Raw genomic sequence first — 24,348 nt, 5'->3', positions numbered from 1 at the left:
ACCAAGTGGGGCACCAGCATCGCGCCGGCTGCCCCCGAGGGAGGGAGTTTCCCGCTCGCCCCGGCGAGTGTCATCCATTCCGGCGATGCCTTGTCCGCTTTTCTCACTCGGAGAAGGCAGCGGCGAGGAAGCGGAGCTCCCTTTCCCCTCCTCTTCCTCCGCTGCTGCCGAACACCCTCTCCCCCCGAGGCAGGAAGCTGGCGTGGAAGAAGACTCTCGCGGCAGCCAATCAGCTGCCCCTGGGCCATGCATCAGCATCACCATCACTCCTCCGTTCATCCGAGCGGCCGGAGAGCAAGCATCCCCCGCGCACTGACTGGAGCGGCACGAGATCCAGCCCGGCTTCAGCGCGCGCGCCGCTTCACGCGCGGACCGCGTGCAGCTTAAACAGCGTCTCACCACATCGCATTCGAGGACACATTCGGCCGGTGCGCAGGAAGCGCGGACATCTGTCTTCGGTGCGCGTGGAAGCCGAAAATAGGGCCTCCTCAGCTCGCGAACGCGTATTCCCGAAGTCGAGCGAAGGGTCATCCGTCGAGGTGACCTCGAGCGCGTGAACCCCTTGTAGCACTCGCAAAGCCACGACGCCACGTACGGAGCTCGCCAACCCTTCACGGCTTTCCGTCGCTAAAGCTGCGGGATTCTTTTCCGGCTAGTACGGCACATAGTAGTGGTATACGCCATACGGAATTCTTCTGAGAGTAACTTGCGATACAACCTGCACCCTTTTTCTGGGTTGCTATTAAACAGCTGCGACCAGTCCATGCCGGCTTCGCATGTGCGTGCTTGACTCCTCAAAACTCGTCGACGTTGCACCAAAGACAACTCTATCATCCTTGCCAGAGGGCCGGGGCCATCTCTCCTTTCCCCGGCCACCGCAAAGTGAGAACGCAGTTCTCGGCTCACCGGGTTTTGGAAATCGCGAAGAACGTTTGCCGGACATCTTCCAAAAACGAGGAAATGGTACCCGATACCCGTGTACAGCCATGAGCCATGGGCGAGCTCTTTGAAATTTCGCGCCGTGCGCCTTCGTGCAACGCGGAGCTGGGCTGCGACCGGAGGACCGGGTCGTCGCCATGGAAACGTGCGTCTTGATGCCGCCGGAGTTCAGCCTCGTGCTCGGCACCGCCGAGGACTCGACGAAGCACGACAGCGACCTGGACGAGGACGACAGCACGTCCAGGACGCACCCGCACGACATGAAAGTGCGCCTGTGGGCCAACCAGACCATCCCAGTCGGCAAGGTTTTCTCGCCAGCGGAAGGCTCCGTGCGCTTGGACCGACTGGAAGTCTACGGCGTCCTTGACGACAATGATGTAAGTCGCTCACGTTTCTCGCCAATTTGACTGCACGTGCCAATGCCCCGGGAGTTCTGTTTTGGCGCGTTATCTGGGGATTTCATGCTCGTTGATTGCTTCATATAGCGAGGCGTGGCTTTCACTATGCAGTATCAATAGGCGCTGTACAGCCGCACAAGCAAAACTGCTGCTCACGCTTAAGTGGACAACCTCAGCTTTTACGGCGGAAGCCGGAAAAGATGTCGTCTTCGCTTTTGTGAGCGTGCCCACTTAGCAGCGCGTACCACCGTGCAGGGGCCTGTAGGAGATCTATAGGAGACGCAATGGCCCACGCAACGACCAGAGGTGACGGGAAGCTGTATCCAGGGCAGCTCACGGGATAGTCAACGCAACGCGCATGCGCGACTGGCCTCGATCTCCACTGTATAGTGCGGGGGAAGGCTGCATGCCAGGCGCGGTGCCGTAATTACAGCTACTATACTGCCGCCGCGCTTCCGTTACCGCGACCTATTGTTGTGACCCCTCCATTTTATGTGGACTCGACGAGAAGGCCCGTCCGGTGTACATGTGCGCCTGAAGCGTCAGATTTTCACCGCACACTAAAATTCTATTAATAATAGGCCCTTCGGACTTCATACTTCGACACATCGACTCTTTACACTGCCCCTTTAACATCTCCCCAGCAATACATTTGTGCTAGGCAACGAATCCGGCTGTAAAGGGGTTCGATGTATACAGGCATTGAATACCTTATTATAGAGGTATTTAATAAAGAGGCACTAGGGCCTTCATACTTCGATATAAAAGGCTTGTATGAATCCTGGAAAAATGCCCTTCTAGCAGTGCAGGTATCTGTAGTAGTGAAGCCGGATTTAAAGGGTCTCAAGCGCGCGTGGCTTAAGCATTTATTCGAAAACTCCCATTTGTCCGTTTCTGCAAACTTCTGTACATGCATGCCGATGCAAATTTAAGGCCCTTACACGCTACCTTGTAATAAATGCTAGAGCTTGAGGAGATAGTTGGTACGCTGCGGAATATGCGCGCTAGTGCCACAAGGTAGAATAAAACGGGACAGACACACGGACCGCGGAATAGGAACCACCGGACAACGCGTTCCACTGTCATCTACTCCTTACTTAGATGAAAAAAAATCTCCTGGACCTGATGATATACCCAATGCATTTCTCAAAAGATACGCGGAGTGGTGCGCCAAATTCTTTGTTATTGTTTTTAATTTGTCTCTTTCAACTGGAGTCCTGCCGGAAGATTGGAAAGTGTCCAAAATTAACCCCCTATTTAAACAAGGGGATAAACAGTCAGCTACGAATTACCGTCCTATAGCTTTAACCAGCACTTGTTGTAAATTATTAGAACATGTCATTCACAAACACATATCTACTTTCTTAACAACGCATTCGATTCTCTCTTCAGCACAACATGGTTTTAGGCGCGGCTTTTCCACTGTGACCCAACTTGTCGAAACCGTACATGACTTCACCGTGACTATCAATGACCGTTAACAAACAGATGTAATATTTATAGATTTCGCGAAAGCGTTCGACAAGATATCTCATGTAAAACTAATGATCAAATTACGTGCCATTCTTAAAAATGATAAATTTTGCAGTTGGATTCAATCATACCTTACTTCACGTTACCAATATGTCATCTTCAGCGACACTCCTTCTAAAATAGTACCTGTCAGTTCGGGTGTACCACAGGGTTCGGTTCTGGGTGCGTTGTTATTTCTTCTTTATATTAACGACATTGTTGGCGAGCATGACATGAAAATTAGGTTGTACGCTGATGATTGTCTGATTTATTCTACTGTAGACTTTTTGGATGACCAGATTAACCTTAATTTGAAGCTGAACGATGTTATTCAGTGGTGCAACACATGGTAGATGTCTGTTAATTATAAAAAAAAGTGTTGTTATGTCAATCACAAACAAGAAGCAACCCCTTCTTTTTTATTACACAGCCAATAATAACGTTCTAACGCGGGTAACTGAGTATAAATATCTTGGTTTACATATATGTAACAACTTGCACTGGGATAAACACATTACAAATGTGGCTAATCAATCAATGTATAAACTTCACTACTTGAAAAGGTCTCTCAGGAATGCTCCAACAAGCATAAAATTACTAACCTGTAAAAGCATCGTGTTACCCATTCTCGATTATGGAAATGTAATTTGGGATTCTTTCACGGCGGCTAACTTATCTAAATTAAATCGTGTTCAAAATAAAGCAGTCCGTTTTATTTTTAATTGTTATGGCCACGCTTCAGTTTCGGAACTTTGGGGACAGAAATATTGGGGACATATTTGGGGAAATATTTGGGGAAATATTGGGGAAATATTGGGGAAATATTTCGGAACATTGGGGACAGAAATAAATTATGCCGCCTACCCTTTCTTTTTGAAATTGTGAAGAACCTTCTCAAAAGCGATACTCATCAATACTTGACATATTTTTCTTCCGGTCATTCATCCCGCCACCGTCACTCGCTGAACTTAACCCCATTCCAGCCGAAAAACAATGTCTTTAAGTATTCTTTTTTTCCAAGAACAGTGAATGAATGGAATAACCTTGAAAGTCAAGTTGTCGAACAAACTGATATTAACAAATTTGAAAGCCTAATTGACTTTTAAACTTTTCTTTCTTGTTGTTCACTTGATATGTGCATAACGTATTCTGGTTCTCGGTGTATATTGCGTTCGCGGGGCATTGATGTGTACTCTTCTTTTTGCAGTGTGTGTCGTTTCAATGCGTGTATCGGTTTCTTCTTTTCTTTTTTGTGCCCTTCGCCAGATCTTATTATCCACGCGCCACTGTGAATTGGCAATCAGTTCAATCTTGTTGTTTTTGCTTATGTTATGCGTTCTTTTTGTCTGTTTTATTGTGAAATGTATCACATTCTTCTTTCCACCCTGCTGCGACCCCTTAACTGGGGTCAGCAGTATTGTAAATAAATAAATAAATAAATAAATAAATAAATAAATAAATAAATAAATAAATAAATAAATAAATTCCCTTTGTTGAGCTTTCTTTAGGTTGCCTTAGTTCAGTTTAAAAATGGGTCAGATGCAACTGGTAGTGAAAAAATGACTGGAGCGCTCGTCCAGCCCATTTTTTTAAGCAACTGGTAATGTTTGGGTGTTAGTATATAGACCACATCCCTAGAGATCCCTAGAGAAGGCAAGCGGGGCAGAGGGCGACAGAAAGCTAGATGGGCAGATGAGATCAAAAAGTTTGCGGGGATAAATTGGTCGCAGTTAGCGCAGGACCGGGATAATTGGAGGTTAATGGGAGAGGCCTTTGCCCTGCAGTGGACGTAGATAGGCTGGTGGTGATGATGATGATATAGACCACAGCGGAGCGATGGCATAGGTCGGCGCTTGAGAGCCATGACCTGCGCAACTCCTGCACTACCAACCCCGCGGGTCGAAAATGCACACGTGTATCACTGAACTGCGAATACTGACGAGGCGGGAGGGCTAAAGATAAAAAGTCTAGAATATGGCTGCAGAAAGCCTTCGCTGTGGACTCCGGACTATAAGGAGCCACTTCCGCTTCAGAAAGCCCAAATAAACGTTTCCTCTCCCTCTCTCTCTGGCTGCCCTCTTTGGCAGCCCCAAATTGCAGCTCTACAGGTTCCACTCCACGTTTACGGGAAAGGTAGAATGACCGTCGCGAAGGGGGCAGGAGTTTACTGCAGGGTTTTGGTGTCTGAGGGAGGAGAAAATGCTTTTCTGTGGTCATTCCGGCCTTCACTGCTGGCATTGCCGGAAAGGTGAACGGGACGCATCAGATGACGGACGCACATGGCGTTAGGGCGGCGGGCTTTATAAATGCAGTTGCAAGGTCGCCCTAACTACACTGGAGTTCCCCTGAAAACAACGTCATAGCCATCTGCTTGATAGTAAGGTTGCGAACACGCGGCGCATGTTTGCAACAGTTTCATTTTTACTTTTGTAAGGCACAGAAATTTCTTGCTAATGGGCGGAGCGCAAAGAGGTTGGGGTTGGGCTAACTATGATAGGATTTGTACAGATTTCGTATGGGTGTGAAGGCTTCGTAAGCCGTAGCGATTCACTGGGTTGGAATGTCTCTTAAAGCACTAACAAAGTTTCTAAAAATGAGTTATTGTTTTTTAACAGTGAAATGTTAGTGCGATAGAAGCGCTCGGACGCATGGTTTCCGGTGCACGTAGAAACCGAAGTGATACACCAAGTTTAAATTTGGAGGGAAAGGGAAGCATGCCAACAGTGATTTGATGATGTGCGGTGAAAGTTTCACACCTGCAAGTTAACCAGCCTCTTCGTGGAAAATTACTAAACGCGCGTTTTCGCCAAGCGCATAGAATTTTTAACCACTGTTATAAATGAACTAAATGCAACACACATATGAATTCCCAGGAATTGTGAATGTACTGTCACTAATGTCCAGGTATAGTTTAAAATCTGTGGTTTAATCATGCTCTTTGTGAGAAAGAAATGGACGGTCGTTTCATTCACTGAACCCGTATTTTGCGTGAGCACACTTTTCCTCATTTACGCCGTCAGTTATTCTCCTATTGTTTGCATAAATATTTACCTTTTGTTGGTCTAATTATTGCTGTTCTTTTCTAGCCCACTTCAAGGAGAGAGCCATGGCGCCCATCACCATTCCGCATGCGCCAGTCACCTCGTTCTTGGCGTTGTGCCAACCTTCATCGCTGCTCTCGCTACACGTACACGACGCAGATCCTAATTGTTGGGGCATCTAGTTAAGCTAACGCGTCGTTTCACCAATGGGGACGAAAGTGCGAGCGCTGGAGCAGGGAGGAGCGCCATTCGGTTAGCCACCTTAATTCGGTTACGCAGCGGGCGCGCTGCGAGCGCATGGCGCCTGCAGCGCCGCACGCACGCCGACTATCCTGGGTGTCGCCTAGCGACGAGATTTCTCTCTCTCTCTCTCTCTCTCTCTCTCTCTCTCTCTCTCTCTCTCTCTCTCTCTCTCTCTCTCTCTCTCTCTCTCTCTCTATGACCGTGATTGAGAGGCTTCAGCACTCCTGCAGAAGGACGCAGCCCAACAACGCTTTATCCTGGTTGTCAACCACGCGTGAAACTTCCAACTGAAACTGAAACGCGTGAAGCCGCCAACGGCGGTTTGTAACAGGTTATTCACTTCTAGACGGTACACGCCCTTGGGTGACAGGTTTCACGCGCACGCACCCGCGATGCTTATCTTTGACGATGGTGTCATTACGCTCACGCGTAAAACTACAAATTCGGGCAGTCGAAAGTCGTGGGAAAGCTCAATGAGGCACCAAGTTGCTGTTCGCAGGATAAATGGGCCATGTTATGGCGGATGTACGGGCAAAGTTCGAGCTGTGTGAGTATCGTCTGCACCTGTAAAAATATTTATTTATTTATTTATTTACAGATACCCCAAAGACCCCAATGGGTAGGGTTTTACATGAGGGGTGTGGAAGCACAAATATTATACAACAACCGAACAACAAACAGAAAAAAATACAACCGAACAAGCGCATCACGAACACAGAGGGTATCAAGCACGCTCTGTTGATAAAAAAGCATACAATGCCAACCAACGAAGTAGATAACACCACTAAAGATAATCGCATACACGACACAAAAATAATCAGTGCAAAAGTTTTTCTACGGCAGCTTTGAACTGAGTCGGGTTTGTTTGGGTGACGACACTTTCGGGAAGGCTGTTCCATTCGATGGCTGTCAAAACAGGAAATGAATTTAGATAGGCGATCGTGCGTACGTGAGGTGGGTATACTGCTTTTGAGTGGTTGAGGCGATTCGATGGGTGGTGAGCAGTTTTTATACAGAGGCTTTCGCATGATAACGAGTTGTAGAATTTGTGGAAGAGGCAAAATCGTGCTGCTGTACGTCGTGTTTTGAGACTTGGCAATTTAGCTTTACGTTTAAGATGTGTTACGCTTGTGTGGTATGAATAATCGGAAAAAATGAATCAGGCCGCACGGTTCTGGACGGATTCAAGGATGGTACATGAGTTAGCTTGCGGTAAGTCCCAGACTGCACACGCGAATTCCAGCTTAGGGCGAACAAGTGTTTCGTATACGCCAATAATTTAACTGTGGACGGAGCCAGGTTTATGTTACGTCGGAGGAAGCCCAGCGCGCGATTCGCGTCACTGGTAATTCGATTTATGTGGGATGTCCATAAGGTCATGAGAAATAAGAAGACCTAGATATTTAGTGGACGAGACAGGAGATATAGCGGAGCCACTTAAGAAATATTTGTACGTGGAATAGGAGTGACGCCTGTGGAATGAAATGATGGAGGTTTTGTGAACGTTTAGAACCATGAGCCATTTGTTGCACCATTCATCTATCTTCCTTAGGTCTTGCTGGAGTGCTACGTTATCAGTGGGATCGATAATGGGGCGATAAATGACGCAGTCGTCCGCGAACAACCGAATGCTTGAAGAAATATTATCTGGTAGGTCGTTGATGTATATGAGAAAAAGTAAGGGCCCGAGGACCGTCCCTTGAGGAACACCTGAGATGACAGGGGATAAGGAGGAAGAACTGTTGTTAGCGTAGACGAACTGCTGTCGGTTAGTTAAAAAGTTTGAAAGCCATACAAATACTTGTCATCAAGATTTAAATGTGAAAGTTTAGATAGCAAACGCTTGTGAGGGACTTTGTCGAAGGCGGCGTTGAAAAACGCCGCGTGTGGGCTCTTTTCTGCTTCTTGTAACCCCTTCTTCACGTATATTACAGAGCGGCTCCCAGCGATTTTTCATGTGCAGTTTATATATATCGCTAGCATGGTTCACCTGGCCACCTTGAGCCAGATGGTGAGCCGAAAAAGGCGCTATGTTGTTTCTATTACCCTGATCAAGACTCGGCGTCCTTCTGGCCTCGCATGTGGCGTCCTGCGTTCGCTGGCGCTGATGAGAAAACCGCCTGCCGCTACGCAGACTCGGAGTCTGATTGCGCACCAAGGTCCGCCAGATGTCCGTGTCAATGGCACATGGTCGCGATGCATACTGCTCTGTAGAGACGCTGTTTCCGACGACTTCCTTTTCTAGCAGTGCCGGCACGCACCGGGGGTAACTGGCAGGAGAAGCGGTGAATCACAGTTATTTAGTTATTTAGCAAGGAAAGTTGCATGACGAAAAGTACAAGCCTTGGGCACTTGGCGAATCACGAAGTTATTTCAATGTGCTCTATGCGAGCCAAAGCTCGTAAATGAGAGTCCCTTGCCCAGTATCCCAGCCACGAGAAGTTAAGGCACTTAACAGTTGGGAGAGTGTAAGTGTAGATTATCTGTTTAAGGAAATAAAAGTGACAAAACTAAAAGAAAAATAAACAGAATCACCTAATGAAATCACAGTGGTTTATCTAAGCCCCCGCCCTCACGTGAATAAGATAGTAAAAGCATTTAAAACACAATATTCCACCAAAGAAGAGTAAGGTTTGTAAAACGGAGCAACAGCTAAAGAATGCTTACGGGTTAGAAGATTCTCAGAAGTTCTGCACATTTTCTTTTTTCGTTTTGTGTGATGCGCTGTTTGAGCTTAAGGTGATATTGCCGAGAAATAAATAAATAGAAAAAAAGGAAGGAAGGAAGGAAGGAAGGAAGGATTGGTGGATGGAAATATTGATTGATTGATTGATTGATTGAGTGAGTGAGTGAGTGAGTGAGTGAGTGAGTGAGTGAGTGAGTGAGTGAGTGAGTGAGTGAGTGAGTGAGTGAGTGAGTGAGTGAGTGAGTGAGTGAGTGAGTGAGTGAGTGAGTGAGTGAGTGAGCGAGCGAGCGAGTGAGCGGTTGGTACTAAACCTAAATCGTAAAAAGACGTCTCTATCTGTCGAACTGCATAAATTTGCAAGTTACGCTATATGCACATACTCCGGGGGTTAAAGTTCCTAGCTGTTTTAGCAGTAAACCGCTAGATCGCTCGGCGTCACGATGAATGAATGAATGAATTTATTCAGAAGGGAGAGGTCGTAGGCCTTGTGCGGGGGAAGGGGTGGGGAAATGTGCCAGCGGGCTGATGGAGTTCAATCACGACGCGTGTCCACCCCGCACACGGACCACTTCATTTAGGTCATTTTCACTAGACCTATCGTCCAGCCAATTCCCACAGGGTCATGATAGCTCCTAACGACGAACCAACAAATCAACATCTCACTTTTTATTCGAAAACGAATCTTATTACATAGATAGGAATCCCTGCCACGAAGCGCGTTAGCAAGTTTTAGTATTCGGGGTAAAGTGCGTTTAAACGACGGGACGAAAGTGCTTCGTTGCTGGCGCCGTTTCACTGAGACGCACTTCCCCCGAAACGCGCGGAAACTGTTCTTTTTTTCTGCCCTGTATAAATTGCGCACAGAATGGAAACACCCATTTCTTATGCCAATAAGACATCAGACTTAAAACAACGGCCATCAATTTACAGAAATTGCAATATCCGCCCCTTGGTTGTTCCTTAAAAGGCCCGCAAAATTAGCCGAGGTCAAATTAATAACAGAAGTCAGCTACACTTCTTCTGACATTCCCAGGCGGAGTGAGATTCAGGATAAAGAATCCACTGCTATTACAGTCGTATCATACGGACTCACGTAACTCGCAACGAGGCCGGTCAACGACTCTTCAAGGGAGAGTAACCTCGCGATTAAACCAATATATAGCCGGCATTCTTGACTAGGCTATTGGTGTTGAGTGCCACTTGCGTGCCCAATGGGGCTGACGCAGGTCCGCCACTCGCTGGGCTGCTACGACGAGATCCGCGAGGTGGAGAACCGCCAGGTGCGCCACTGCAATTGGGTGCGCTTCGTGCGGCTCGCCCGGCGGCTGTCGAGCCGCGTGAACCTGGTGGCGAGCCCCGCGTCGCGGAGCGGCCCGCAGGCGCCCGTGCTGTACCGCGTGCTCAGGGCCGTGCAGCCGAACACCGAGCTGGTGGCCTTCTTCAGCGATAGGGCGCGCAAAGAGGAAGGGGAGGAGGAGGACGCTGCCGGCATGGTGACCTCGACGCCCAAGATACCCACCGAGCGCCGCCTGTTTCACAGGACGCTTCAAGGTGAGCGTCCAAGACACTCGAGGGCGGATTACGCGCTCACTAGCCTCACCCCTTTTAAGTATAGTTACATGATCACCATGTGACGCCCCACTATACCATGCGTGGCATGCATCCGCACGGTGGCGGCTCTGAATCGGGAACTTCTGACCCTAACCGACTGAACTTGGTGCACTTTGTAAATGGACCCCACGACTGGAACAGTGCCCGTTGTGTGTCTTGTGACCTTCACCTCCCCACACTCCACTCCTCCCCCCCCCCCCCCCCGTCCCTACTTCCCTCCGTAAAGCGTTTCCCTCGCTCAACCTGCAGACAGAAAGCTGTAAACATTTCCAACTACCCGAAACATTTATTTCATGTTGAATTCCAATGGCAGATCCGGAGCGGTCACCGAGCTCCACCGCGGAGCGTGCCGACTCCGCGAAAAGCTTAACTTCAATAAAGCTTGGTGTTGGGCTAGTTGGTATCTAGACATAATGGAACAAATAGCGCTGAACTTAACGCGACGCCCACAGCATAAAAGGAAAAAAAAGGACACACGAAAAGAATCGACGTGTGAGAAACCAGATAGACGTGCGGTGGTGATAACGCATATTCATGGTTTGTCCCATCGCTTGAAAAAAACAGGGGGCAGACACAATGAGGTACACGCAGTTTGTTCTGCGCCAGATAAGCTTGGAAGCATGTTCAATCGGGTTGATTAAGCGCTGGAGACCAGGAAAATGGGCAGGAAACTAGAAAAGCTGTTTTTTTATCCCACTAGTTAAATAATAGACGTCTGTTAACCAAACGCTCATCCCCAGGACGAATCGATATGTTATTTATTTGCAGTTCTTATAATTAAACTTGCACACGTCTTACTTGACGCAGCGTGAAAGCAGCGCTAATCATCCAGGGTCCATAAAAACAAAAGCAATTGAAGACCGGGCACATGGTACTAGGCCAAATAAAGACGCTGAAAAAAATCTTCGAATATCGAAAGCGTGAAATTTTATTTATACATTTACAGAAACACAAAGCGTTTTTATTGCGAATGCTCGCAGTGTGGTCAGCCTCAAACCACTTTGCCCCTTTCCTTTGAAAGCCTTTTTTGTGTGCACATACGAACTTGCCACGAGCTGTCGAAAAAAAGGAAATAAATACGTGCAACGCTAACAGCAAGCTCGGGGGGCGCACTTTTGTTTATTTTGCCCGAGGCTACTGCCAAGAATAGCAGACGGGCAGCCCGCGCATGCGCAGATCGATACTGAAAAAGGTCCATACAAGGACTGACAAGAGGGAAATTTGGGGATTCAAGGGGGGCGTCCAGAAAAACTAGGGGGGGTCTACACACCCCCTAGGGGGGGGGGGGTGTAGGGAAATCACTGGTGCAAACGCACTCCAGACTTCCAAAACACGAAGGTGCTTTATAAATCACGGGACAGAGGGAAATATGCAAAGCATTTTCGATGGTTTCTGGCCTCGAAGGTGAGTGCGTCAGTGCTCCGTCAGTCTCGTTGCTGGAAAGAGAGATTCAGTATCTAAAGAACTGTTGTATGAAGCGATATGACTCGCACGTGCACTGGGAAGTGATACAACGTGGCAGAGGATTTATATGTTGTCCTGTTTATTAAACTTTTCATGGTTGCTAGTAGCGCATCTTCCGTTTCATGTGTCCTTTTTTCACTTTTATGCTGTGGTCGTCGTGTTAAGTTCAGCGCTATTTTTTTTTTTTTTTTCATTATGTCCTCGAAGAGCACGTACTCCGAAGCTGCCTTTGGAACGCAGCCGCTCCCGCCGGAGCGAAGTGCCGAGCCGTGACGGGAACAGGAAACCCCAGCATTCTTTGCGTCGCGCCTCCCCGAAATCATCTGGTTTCCGCGGGCGCGTTCATCTCGCGCTGCGCGGCTGGAGGACGCTTATGGTCAAGAGATCCAAAGAGTCAAAAGGTCCAAAGAGTCAAAAGATCCAATAATCACGTGACAGCCGAGTCAAAAGATCCAACGGGTCAAAAAGTCTAACGTGGGTCAAAAGGTCCAAAGAGTCAGAAGATCCAACGAGTCAAAAGATCCAAAGCGTGTCAAAAGATCCAACGAGTCAGGACATCCAATTGGTCAAAAGATCCAATAATTCCGAAACCGCGTCAGAAGGTCCAACGAATTATGAGAACCTTCGGAGCCATGGCTAGGGTATGCAATTTATAGACCACGTCATTTTATTGTATTTTTAGTGTTGTTTTGGCTCCCATGCTTGAACTTTCACTTCTAAAATGTAGAAGCTATGCACTTGGCGTTCCGAATTAAGCCGTGACTAATTTGAACGTTATGAACAGCACCATTCATCAAGCTTCTCTTTATTTCTCATTATCTTCCTAGGTTGTTCTCTTTTCTCGTTCCTCTGTCATTGGATACTATTACATTATAATAATTTGGTAGTTATTGTGTAGATGAGCTTCAGTGATGTCAACGATCCACGACCCCATGTCGCTCATATTCGGCTACGCTGCGCTGACTGTTATGATTGCTGCTGCAAATATTCCGGACAAATGTTCTTGCATCTTGTTAATCAAAGTCAACATCCCTCAAATGACCATTATATGGCTCAATATTACACTTACAAAAAATCAAAAGTTCGAATATCAGTGCTACATTGCTACACTTTGGGAAGCTCGTTACTAGGTTTCCATGCGATCCGAGCTGAAGCACGTCATGATAACCAGAAGCCGCTAATTGCAGTCCGCGTGCCTCTTTTTTTTTTTTTTTTTTTTTGACACTCCCGATAATATAGTGCCAACCCCTGCTTGTGTGGCTTCGCTTCCATAAGTGATTTTTTCCTTTTATGCAGCTAATGAGGTACAGGCGGCAGGGAGCTGATGATGACATTGGTCTCGGATAAGAGCAAAGCCACGGCCAAAGTGCAGTATTCTTCGAGGAAGAACGCCGAAAATGACAAATGAGCTCTCCTTTCAGCAAATTAAATCTATGTATATTCCAGAAAGCATTAAAAGTGCCATTGGCTATTTCAAACCACAAACACACTAAACATACCGATGTCCTGGAAATGGGGGTGACGCCGGAACGGAAACGTACGGCGTGGTAGAGAAGGTTCCCTTGGTAACGCATTCGTAATAATGCATTATGTGCGTCGCGTTATCAGCAAACAGAACAGCACATGGATGCAAAATGCCAAAAAATTACAAGTTCTTTGTGATTGAGTTAGAAAGCGACTGGTTCCTATCGCCTAGCGAAGGCGATCAATTACGCAGCTGTTATCACAGGTACTCGAAAGTGAAAAAAAAAAACGTTACTTCACTGATTTTTAAACAAAGATATGGTGATAATAAGTCGCTAGAAAGAAAGCGATATGTGCAACAATAATATTATCTCAAAGCTACAGTTATTCCGGTAACTATTCCTCAGATAAATAGTGCTTCATTTGATAAGGCCGCATAACCTTTTCACTACGTTAAAATAACGCAGAATTACGAGCAAGGACATGTATAATGAATAAGTACGATTTTTGTGCCTGAAACTGCCACGACGCACATATCTTGCCGCCTAAAACGCGCGCTTTAATTGGTTTTTGTACCGAAAGCTCCGTGTACCGAAAGGCCCTGAAACCTGAAAAGACCGGAGCCAGTAAACTGCATTGTTAATGTGCGCTTAACCATTGAGATAATTTCCCATGCCCGTGATGCAAACGTATTTTTGTATGAGAGCACCATGCATGTACTTGAAAGAAAAACTAGCATAAGGCTCGGAAAATGGTGCTTAGAACGAATGAACACGCTCCTTGTAGGAAAAACGAAGAGGCAACGGAACTATAGTCTTGACCCTTAGCGACCAAAAGCGCGCCAAGGTGAGGCCCATACAGAGGCTAGATCACTTGACTGGCCTTAGCCGCGTCAAAAGATAGAAGTCAGAAGGTCTAATATTGGACCTCTTGACTCGTTGGACCCTTTGACTTGCCTTAGCCGCATCAAAAGGTCCAATACGAGTCAAAAGATCCAACGAGTCAAAAGATCCAATATTGGACCTTTTGACTCGTTGTATCTTTTGACTCTTTGGATCTCTTGACTCGGAATCGCTGGAGGAGGCAGAGGAGGCAGCACTGGCCGGAAGCGCAGACGGCGGCGACGTTGGCGACGTTGGCGACGTCACGCGGCAAAAGTAAGCGCCCTGGTGAGGTCCGGCCTACTCCGCCGATTTCGGCGGAGCAACATTTCTTGCTCCACGGAGCGATCTCGGCTGCGACGGCGCTCCCGATCTGCTATTGGAACGCGTCTGCTCCAGACATAGAAGAAAAGTTGCTCCGAAAGTGCTCCGGATCTGCCATTGGAATTCAACTTCAGTTAACATGCCCCTTCACCTGGAGTTAGTCCCGGTGTGACGTATATATACGCTTGCCTCCTGCCGTCCCCTCCTTGACCTTCGGGGTGCGGATTTGCTTAGGTTTGGAACATGTTTTGGAGTGGTAAGAGGGCGAAGTGGCTCAGTGCATTGTAATTAACAGGAGGTTGTTTACGTATTCAGTACCCGCCGCGGTGGCTCAGTGGCTAAGGCGTTGCGCTGCTGAGCACGAGGTCGCGGGTTCGATTCCCGGCCGCGGCGGCCGCTTTTCTGATGGAGGCGAAAAGCAAAAACGCCCGTGTGTACGAGATTTCGGCGCACGTTAAAGATCCCCAGGTGGTCAAAATTAATCCGGAGCCCTCCACTACGGCGCGCCTCATCGCCTGCGTTGCGTCGGTGCGTTAAACCCCACAATCAATCAATCAATTTACGTATTCAGCAACACGAAGTGCGTTGTGTTGAGATTTTCCCCTTAAAGGCAGTGCTTACTTCTTTCAGAGTGAGAACAGTGCAGGCGTGACCGCGGCACAAGGCCCTGAAAAACCGAGGCACGCGTGTGTCTGCCTAAGGGCTTCATCTGGTTCTCGGTCTCCGCATTTACTCGCAGACTTCCCGCTGGACCTGTCCCAAAGCCTGTTGTCGCCGTCGACGTCGACTTCGGTGTCCTCTGCGTCTCTGAGTTCTTGTCGCACGTCGTCGTCGCCGTCGTCGTCGTCTTCAGGCCCTCTCCGTACCCCCGTCTCCACCACATCATCCACGTCGGCGTCCACCAACTCCTCCTCTTCAACGTCCACCTCGGAGGCCAACAATGAAAACATACAGGTCTTGCTTTCAGTATTTATACTATATCTACACCGACTAAGATGCCGGTCGTGGCTTGTACCTTGTTCTTCTTCTCTGATCTGAAGTAAAGTGCGATGCTCTAGCCATACGACCTTCGTCGCGTCTGCGTGAACCCTCTACGTGCCTTACAGGCGACTTCCCAGACACCCTAATTGTGCTGTACTTTGTGCAGATCCCTTTAAATCCACATGTCTCGTGCAACCTGTCTTGAAAGAACTGCCAAGTTGTGTGCACTGACGTATACCAAGTTAACAAAGCACTGCCTTTTTGTGCAACAGGTGCACAGGTGCAACAGGCGCAACAGTGTTCTGTGCTTTTTGTCACGGTGAACGAAGTTCTTTTTCATATACGTTTTGGCTGCGCGCCTACCCTGTGCTACGACGGCGCAACCAAAATGCAAGCGCGCTACAGCTGGCGCCTACAGGCATGCACACTCCCTCCCGCGGCAGAATGCAACCCGTCAGAATTGGATGTGGAGCGAGAGCAATGGACCCCTCGCTGCAAAAATGCGGTGCTGGCTTTTTCACATACCGTGCTTTCATCAAATCGTGGCTCTTGGGTGCTCAAGACAGGTATGAAACAGGGTGCGACGCACACGTTCTTCGTATATGCGTCCGCATGCTGTTGCCGCAGTTTCTGCCGCCCCCTTTGTTGAAAAAAATGCCCCGTGGGTAGGCCAGCAGCTTGATCTTTAGTGTCGCATTACTGCAGCTGCGATTAACTTTTTCTTTTCTAACGACGCAGCCAAGCCAGCCTCTGAGAAAGGGCAAGGAGAAGCGGCGCCAAAAGTGCATGCTGAGCTGCGAGTACTGCACCAAGACCTTCGACAGACCCTCTCTGCTGAGGCGGCACATGCGGACACACACAGGTAATGCGCGAGACGTCTTTTCTTTCTTTCTTCCTCTTTTCCTTTATTCCTTCCTCCCTCCCTCCCTCCCTTCCTCCCTCCATTCATTCATTCATTCATTCATTCATTCATTCATTCATTCATTCATTCATTCATTCATTCATTCATTTCTTTTCACACTCCCTCCATAGTGGGCACTGTGATGCGGAGAAGTTCTTGAAAAGCTTTATTCACCGTGCACAGTCAAAGTGGCTCAGAACTGATTCTAAAAACTTTAGTTTTCTGTCGAGAATGTGCACTGCGGTTTGGGGCGACTTTGGACAATTTATTGGTTGGGTTAAGTGACCCCCGTAGACCGTAAGGAGCGTAATCGAGCAAGTTCCACTGAACTGTAGTAATTAGCAACCTCGCAGTCTGCATCCCTTTCAAAGGTTACCGGAAGCTGCCTCTGTAGCGGCCACACATGCTGTGCGGTAAGAAAATAATGTACTTGCAATATTGACCGCAAGCACCGTATTCTCAATCCTGGGGCCACTGTGCAAATATAAACATGTATTCTTGGCGCAGCGTCCCTTTTCAACTTGCGCGCTGACAGTGTGATTCGAATTTAAAGGGACTACAAGCGCTTTCACTCTTTCTTTCGTGTCTGGGAGCACTGTGAAAGCTATGGCTATCACTGGCACAGACCGGCACTGCGTGTCTTGTTCGTTGCAGCAGATACGCCTTCCAGTTTCCTCTTTGATTTTGCTGCGATTTTGTTCACAGTGGCTATCGAATGCATTGATTGCTGCAACTGAAAGAAAGTCGACCAACAGCAGTAATTTTAGCACGCAGACAGCGCTATGATCGGGACAAAGAGAAAAATCTTTGGAGCAAGTTTCTGAGTTATCTGATGAGCGTAGAGCAGTTACTCTTGTCTGAGGTATTTTGTAATTCCCTACTCTAAGCACTGGGTGTGCTTATTGACTACGTTCTGAAAGCATTTCAGGTTTAGAGAAAAGTTGACAGGAGTGTTGCTGCGAGGTCCCTTTAATCTTGCGGACCGCACGCGCGCAGGCGAGAAGCCGCACGTGTGCGATGTGTGCAGCAAGGCGTTCAGCACGTCCAGTTCGCTGAACACGCACCGACGCATCCACTCTGGCGAGAAGCCGCACCAGTGCCCCGTGTGCGGCAAGCGCTTCACGGCCTCCTCGAACCTCTACTACCACCGCATGACGCACTCCAAGGCGAGTCCAACGAGCACTTCGTTTAAACTGCCTGAGATCAAGTCCCTGCAGAGTGTAGCGAAACCCGAGGTCCGTTCTGTTGTATCTTCACTGCATGTGATGCCACGTTTGCATTCATATAAATGAAGTTGATATATCAATTACATTATAAATTAGAGGTGTGCAAATATCGAAAACTTTGAGCACTTCACGAATTGTGTTTACTATTCGATTGGGTTCACAGCGCACTCAGTGGCTGAGGCGTTGCGCTGCTGAGCAAGAGGTCGCGGGTTCGATTCCCGGCCACGGCAGCCGCTTTGCTGATGGAGGCGAAAAGAAAAAACGCCCGTGTGTACGAGATTTCGGCGCACGTTAAGGAGGTCAAAATTAATCCGGAGCCCTCCACTACGGCACGCCTCATCGCCTGCGTTGCGTCGGCGCATTAAATCCCTACAATCAGTCAATGGATTCGCAGCGCAGTTCTCCAATTCGAATATTCGAAATCTACGAGAATAGCGTAATTTACATGAAAGGGGTGTACGCGGGTCATCTGGCCAAAGAATCTAATGTAATTTTTTTTACTGCCGGTTTAGTTTTAGCACTGCTACTGGCGGCTGCAAGCTCACATTTTGTCCGTTGCGTTATGTTCCCCTTCCTGCCCCTCCTCCACCGTCATTCCACGCTTCTTTTATTAACCTCTAGCGCAGTACTTTAGTGTCTGGGCTACCTTCAATCCCCAGGGGTTCAGGAAAGCGTATACGATTCTCTCGTGTAGATTTTCATGGATGAAATCCCATTCCAACACAATGCGCAGAACAGTTTGTTTCCTTTCCACAGACCCCGCCTACCACATAAGTTTCGGTATACTTCCCCACAAAGCTCTTTGTTCTCGAGCGACCTTCTCTAGCTTCAAAAAGCAAAGAACTGACCTCAGAGGTTTTCGTTTCCGGTATCAAATTTATGTGCCCCGTACGTGCATGCCAGCGGCCGGCTGTTGACGTCCGCGGCCGGGCGGGTGCGCAGGAGAAGCCGCACAAGTGTCCCGTGTGCGCGAAGTCCTTCCCGACGCCGGGCGACCTGAAGACGCACGCGTACGTCCACAGCGGCTCGTGGCCCTTCCGGTGCCACCTCTGCGACAGGGGCTTCAGCAAGCACGCCAACCTCAGGAACCACCTGCTCCTGCACACCGGTTGAGTGCACGCTTCTTGCTCGGGGCCGGGCCGGGGCAAAGGGGGTGCGAGAGCTTGGTGGCATGCACTGGAGCACGCATGTAGGGGCCATTCGTGACGTGGCTTGCATGTCCATCTTTACCCAATGAAAATTGTCCATTCTCGCGCAATTATTTGGAGACATACCTGCGTTTCAGCAGATCGGTGTTTTGTTCTCGACGCGTTGTATTAAGCGTTCTTAGTGGCCCTTTGATGAGACGTGCCCCTTTTCTCTCTTTTGACGTGTGCCAGCTTCGCGCAGTGTTGCAGCAAAATAAAAGAAGCCCAGCTTCTTGTCTACTACTGATTCAGCATCCTTGCTGCCTCAGAGAGCCCTTTCAGCCCTGGAATTTTTATTTCGTGCAAGAGTTGTTTTTATGTTTTTTGTAGTTTACGACCCCGTAAGCTTATAAAAGGAAAGTGTGGCTGACACTGCAAGTATTTATTAATTTACAGGGATTACAATTAATTCGGTCATTAGACAATTAAAAATTTTCTTTCGGTTGGAAAAGTTATATGACTCCGTGAGCCTGCAGACCCAAATAAAGCTGGTAGTGCAAGTATTTAGAGATATATGGAGATTTTATAATTCAGCATTTCAGTTGTCTCCGTACCTGCCCCGTCTTCATACCTTGCGTCCCCTGAAGCTTATGTTCTTTTATAGCGTGCAGCTCCGCCAAAAAGCAACAATGGAACAAAGCCAAAGCAACAAAGCCAAAGCAAAGTGTCTATCACAAGAGGCATCCCTGAGGAACTCGTCCCCCAAAAAACTACCAGTTTTGGCTTTGTTCTCGAGGCGCTAGAGGATGTCTTGTGCGGCGTCGTCAAATGACGACACCATGGGGTCGAAAGGGTTGAAGAAGCGGGTGCGCGTGAAACCACGTTACCGGTATAACAGTGAGCCAGCAATCAATCAATCCCTTTCCTATCGAATAGATAAAAATAGCATGTAAGTTGCGGTTCGTTATTACATTTTTGCGGGGACCAGTCTTAATAAGTGCGGGAAGTTTAAACTGTGCTCCGCACAATACACTGCCGATTCTGCTGAATGCGTTTTCAAAGCTGTCGCCCGTGTGGCCGACTTCCCGTGCGCAGGAGACCGGCCACACAGCTGCGACGTCTGTCACAAGACATTCGCCCTGGCTTGCAATCTGCGTGCTCACATGAAGACGCACCAGGAAGGTACGCGTCACACCTCATTCATTTTTTTCCCTTCCCGCTTCTTTCACCTCTTTCAAGACAATTAAATCGGTGGAAAGATGAAATAATAAAACACGGGGCGAAGAGCGTCCTTGGGAATCGCGAGACAGGAGCCGTTGGAAACCTGTGGGAGAAGCCTTCGTCCTGTATAGGAGAATGATGACTATGAGTCTGATGACGACGATGGCGATGACGGCTACAATGCCAAGTTGTCATATCACAAGATGAACGAAAGTGGCTGAAAAAAATAGCTATTTTAAAAAATTTATTTGTAAAAAGATATAGTTGTTATACCCAGTATGCCAGGATTTAGAGAATTGCATGTGCACGATGAAGATCCACAGGTGGCCAAAATTAATCCGGAGCCCTCCACTACGGCGCGCCTCATAGCCTATGTAGTTTCGGCACGTTATACCCCGTAATCAACAATCAAAGATTTTCATTTATCTATCCGAAGTACTGCAATCAGTCCGTCGTTCGAACGCCTCGCTGCTTGACCTTGGTGCACACTTGCACGTCGCATAGTGAGAGCCAGATTTCAGGCGCGCGCCGAGAGAGAGAGAGATGAAACTTTATTCTGCAGCTCAAGTCCGAGCCGCAGAGTTATGAGTCCTCGGAGGAAGGGGGTGTCCCACGGTCCTCCGACGGTGGCGGCGGTCTGCGCCCAAAGGAGAGCGCGCGGGTCCGTGGTGGGCCGTGCCCTGTTGCTAAGTGCGCCCTGCACGCTGCAGGATGCCCCCACGTGCAGTGCCAGCGGTGCCGAGCCGAGTTCCCGGTGTCCAGCCGCCTGGTGGTGAACGGCCTGTGCCAGCAGTGCACGCACCAGCCGCTGCCCCCGCCGCCCCTGGCCCTGGCCCACCAGCAGGACTTCTCCGTCCGCAGGCTCGTCAGTCCCTAGCATATGCACTCCGCGAGGCGACCACCACTTGGCACTTTTGGTGCTTGTCCTCCGTGCAGGTTGACGGGAACGGATGGCGCGAAGAGCGAACCGCTCGTGCAAGTGACTTCCCAGGTGTGACAGAGGGCACGACGAAGTCGTTACTAGGATATGTTACGTCTGACTTGCCACAAACCGAGATGAAATGGTTAACGGCCGCTCATTTCCCTCCCTCGCCCTCGCTCTTTTACGGCGGAGCTCTCGCAAACGTCCGTCAAGTGTGTGGAAAGCTGTTGAGCAATGGGCATGCAGGTGCAGTATAAAACCGTTGTGCGCTCGGTGCTACGTCCTCCCAAGCGGTCTTATTCGATGCGCCGCATCGTCGATGTTACGCCTCCCATCCCTGACAAGACACCGTCCCGCTCTTCGCGTTGTGTCGGCGCTCCTTAGCGAGTGCTTAGAACGTTCCGGAAGTGTGAGCACATACAGCCTAAAGGTTTCTCAGCTTTATTCCCCTCCTCGCGCAGAAAAATTGATCACGCGGCCACGGCAGATGATCAGAATCCGCCCTTCCTTGAAGGCCTGGCATCCCTTGAGGTCACTGCAGGTTATGCGCAGGTGGAAAGACGTAGACGCGAACGCACGTTTTTATGTAACAGAATAACGGCCTAATTTCCTAGCCAATCGCGCCATGTCTCGAACCACCACTCAAAAAAGTACACAGTGAAAAAAAAAGGTATTCCTATTGAGGATAAAGAAAAGCGCAATATTTGAAACGATTACCCACTATATACTGCTCTTTGCGCGTCTTCCCGAAAAAACAACATTCAAATTGCAATCATTTTTATGGCAGCCTTTAGCGGTCAGATTTCATACTTTCGGCAGCAGATTTTCCGACCATGTACAAGAAGCAATCATGTACAGTTTATGAATCCATCTTTAGAATCTCTGCTGTGAATTGTGTCTCCGCACCAGGGGCAAGTGCACAACAGTTGTAGATGAAGCTTTTCCCTGGTGTCAGTCTGCCAAACAACAAAAAGAAAGAAATGTAAAGACGAACTTTGTTTGAGAAATACCTCCCATCGCGATAAATAAGCAACCGCCCGAACTCGAGCATGATGGAATGTGGCGGTTGCTGAAAGAGACCCTACAGAGAGATGTGACACGGGACAACCTGACCTGAGTGAAACCAGCGCAAAGTACAATGGCGTAATTCAATTAAGTTTGGTTGCCAGTTTTTAACAGCGCAAGTGTCTTCGGGCAACACAAATTATGACCCGCGCTTACTCTCAAGCGTTTTGTTGGAGCAGATGTAACCAAGCTTGCCGAGCATCCCCAGAGCTTTAGCTATCATGACAGCGCTTGAGTCGTATGGCACATTTCTTCATTGCTGTTTTCGCTGCAAGTTCCCATGCTATAAGGCTTGAAGGGCCAAGGCCAAAGGGCTTCGCACGCGTTTTATTCTTTGTTTTCGACATCGGCCGGAGTAAAGAATTTACGCCGCTTGTGTCTTCTTCGAGAGTCCTTTACGCACACCGTTACGCAAGGAGAGCACAGAACGTAGTCTAAAGTAGAATCAAGAAAATTCCACACCCATTTCCGCGCGGTTAATTGTTTACACGTGGTCATGGGGTCCGTTCGTTTCAAACAAGCCGCTTATCTACAGTAGCTTATTTGAGACTCCTTCATTTTTGGATGTGCACATTTCTGTGCTCACATGCACCACGATCATGCCGGGGATTTATATTGCATATTTATAAATAGAAAAATATAAAATAGCAAATAGTATTCCTCATTATTGCGATAAGCACTACATTTCAGAACATGGTAGCAAAAGACAAATTGATCAAGGTAGGTTTCTAAACAGAAAACAATGGATAGAAAATAAAGAGATTTCGAACCACAAATACAAGAAACAATTAGCCTTTATCTCAGAACAGAAAACAGCAAAGACAAATAAAAGTTGGAACCCTATCCTTGTGAAAGAATAAACGCATACTACTGAGGTCTCTGTGGTCATGAGTAGTTTTGTTCTAAATTTATATTTTGTGAATAAGGTTTTTTTTTGTATTAATAGGGCACTCTCCGAGTTCGTGGAATAATAAACAGAGCTTTAGTTTGAATATTTGCGATTCACGTGCCATCTGAAATGAATACTCCCTGTGTTCTCGGCTTTCCGTGTCTCTAACTGCTTGCGTACAATATTACCGCCGTGCTGAAACATGCAAGCACTGTAACGCTGGTCACAACAATTTAGCACCATGAGGAGTTGTTCTATTGAGGAAGTTCGTACTGCGCTCCCAGTATAGTTGAGAGCCATTTTTATGCATGTCGTACTGCGACTGTCCTTGAAGTGCACCGTTGCTCATGGGAATAGAACTCGCGAAGCTTTAACAGGGTATTGCGTGTAAAGAGCTGGCAAGTCCCGCATGCCTGAACCAAAGACTCCTAGCACCCGTGCTTCATGCTTCCCGCTCGCGCCAAAGAAATAAGCCAAATGTTTAGTGTTGGTTATGTACCTTGCATAGTTTGTCTTTGAGCGTTGTCAGTCAATTGATGAAACCTGTGTATGTTACTTTATGTGTTCTATTGCTCGAACAAGGTGAACAGTGCACAAAGATGCGCGGTAGCACAGCTGACCCGTCTGCACTCCCCTGCAGGTCATCAAATAATTTGCGACAGGCAGTTTTCAATAAAAAGTGTACAACCCTATTCGTGTGCTTTTTGACATACACTGACACCTCTTGAAATCGCGAACTCTCGCATTTCACACCATTCGCTGCAACGGTAAGGTCCAAACTTTTTTCATATTTCAAGCTGAACCTAGCTGCCGCGGTGGCCCAGTGCCTGAGGCGTTGTTCCACAGGTTGTCCTTTATCTGCAAGCCGTGACGAATTTTTCCTTCCCCTCTTAACCTTACAACAGCTGACCACTAAACGCGAATACAAAGCTCTAACTGCGACTTTTTTTAACGTTTTGTTAATGGCATTGTACTCAGCTGTTTCGCAATATTTAAACACAGGCAGGCTTACCTTGTCATCCGATGTCAAAATTATGGCACGTGTGGACTACGCCGCTGTGTATAGTCGCGACAAGCCCAGCTTTGGTGAGACGATGGGTATGACAGACGCGTACTCCGCTATTACTGGGACCAAATTTCAGTTACGAGAAAACAAAACCCCTATTCAAAACGAAGAAAGGCAGCTTAAAGTACGCGCCGAGCCAAAAAGCAAGCAAGCAGGCAAGTAAACAAAACAAAAAAACAAAGGCATATATAGGAACGCCTCGCGCTTTGCGACGCCTCGCAAATCAATTTTTGATGGCGTACGACTTACGTTGAGACCGCGTGATATTCGTTTTCCAACGTAATTTTGGTTCTGTGAAAGTATTAGGTCTACAGCCTTGCATATGCCGAACATTCCGAGGCGGTGAAAGGGCGAAGGATGGCAGATATTTCGGGGGCAGTGAAAGCG

General features: G+C 48.0%; 1 protein-coding gene across 1 annotated transcript; it reads left to right on the top strand.

Moving 5' to 3' along the window:
- The first annotated feature begins 1,076 nt into the window (after positions 1-1,076).
- LOC144179216 (uncharacterized) lies at positions 1,077-23,555 on the top strand. Its single transcript, XM_077707485.1, has 9 exons — positions 1,077-1,144; positions 1,184-1,316; positions 10,046-10,370; positions 15,303-15,517; positions 16,283-16,406; positions 17,442-17,611; positions 18,614-18,779; positions 19,894-19,980; positions 20,730-23,555. Exons 1-9 carry the CDS (start codon positions 1,077-1,079, stop codon positions 20,894-20,896), a joined length of 1,455 nt encoding a protein of 484 aa, XP_077563611.1. The 3' UTR covers positions 20,897-23,555.
- Positions 23,556-24,348: the final 793 nt, after the last annotated feature.

This window comes from Haemaphysalis longicornis, unplaced genomic scaffold (assembly GCF_048455015.1).
Source record: "Haemaphysalis longicornis isolate Haplotype H1 unplaced genomic scaffold, Haemaphysalis longicornis Haplotype H1 scaffold_4, whole genome shotgun sequence".
Taxonomy (NCBI): Eukaryota; Metazoa; Arthropoda; class Arachnida; order Ixodida; family Ixodidae; genus Haemaphysalis; species Haemaphysalis longicornis.
The sequence above is the reverse complement of the archived record's forward strand: the minus strand, read 5'-3'. Positions and strand labels throughout refer to the sequence as shown.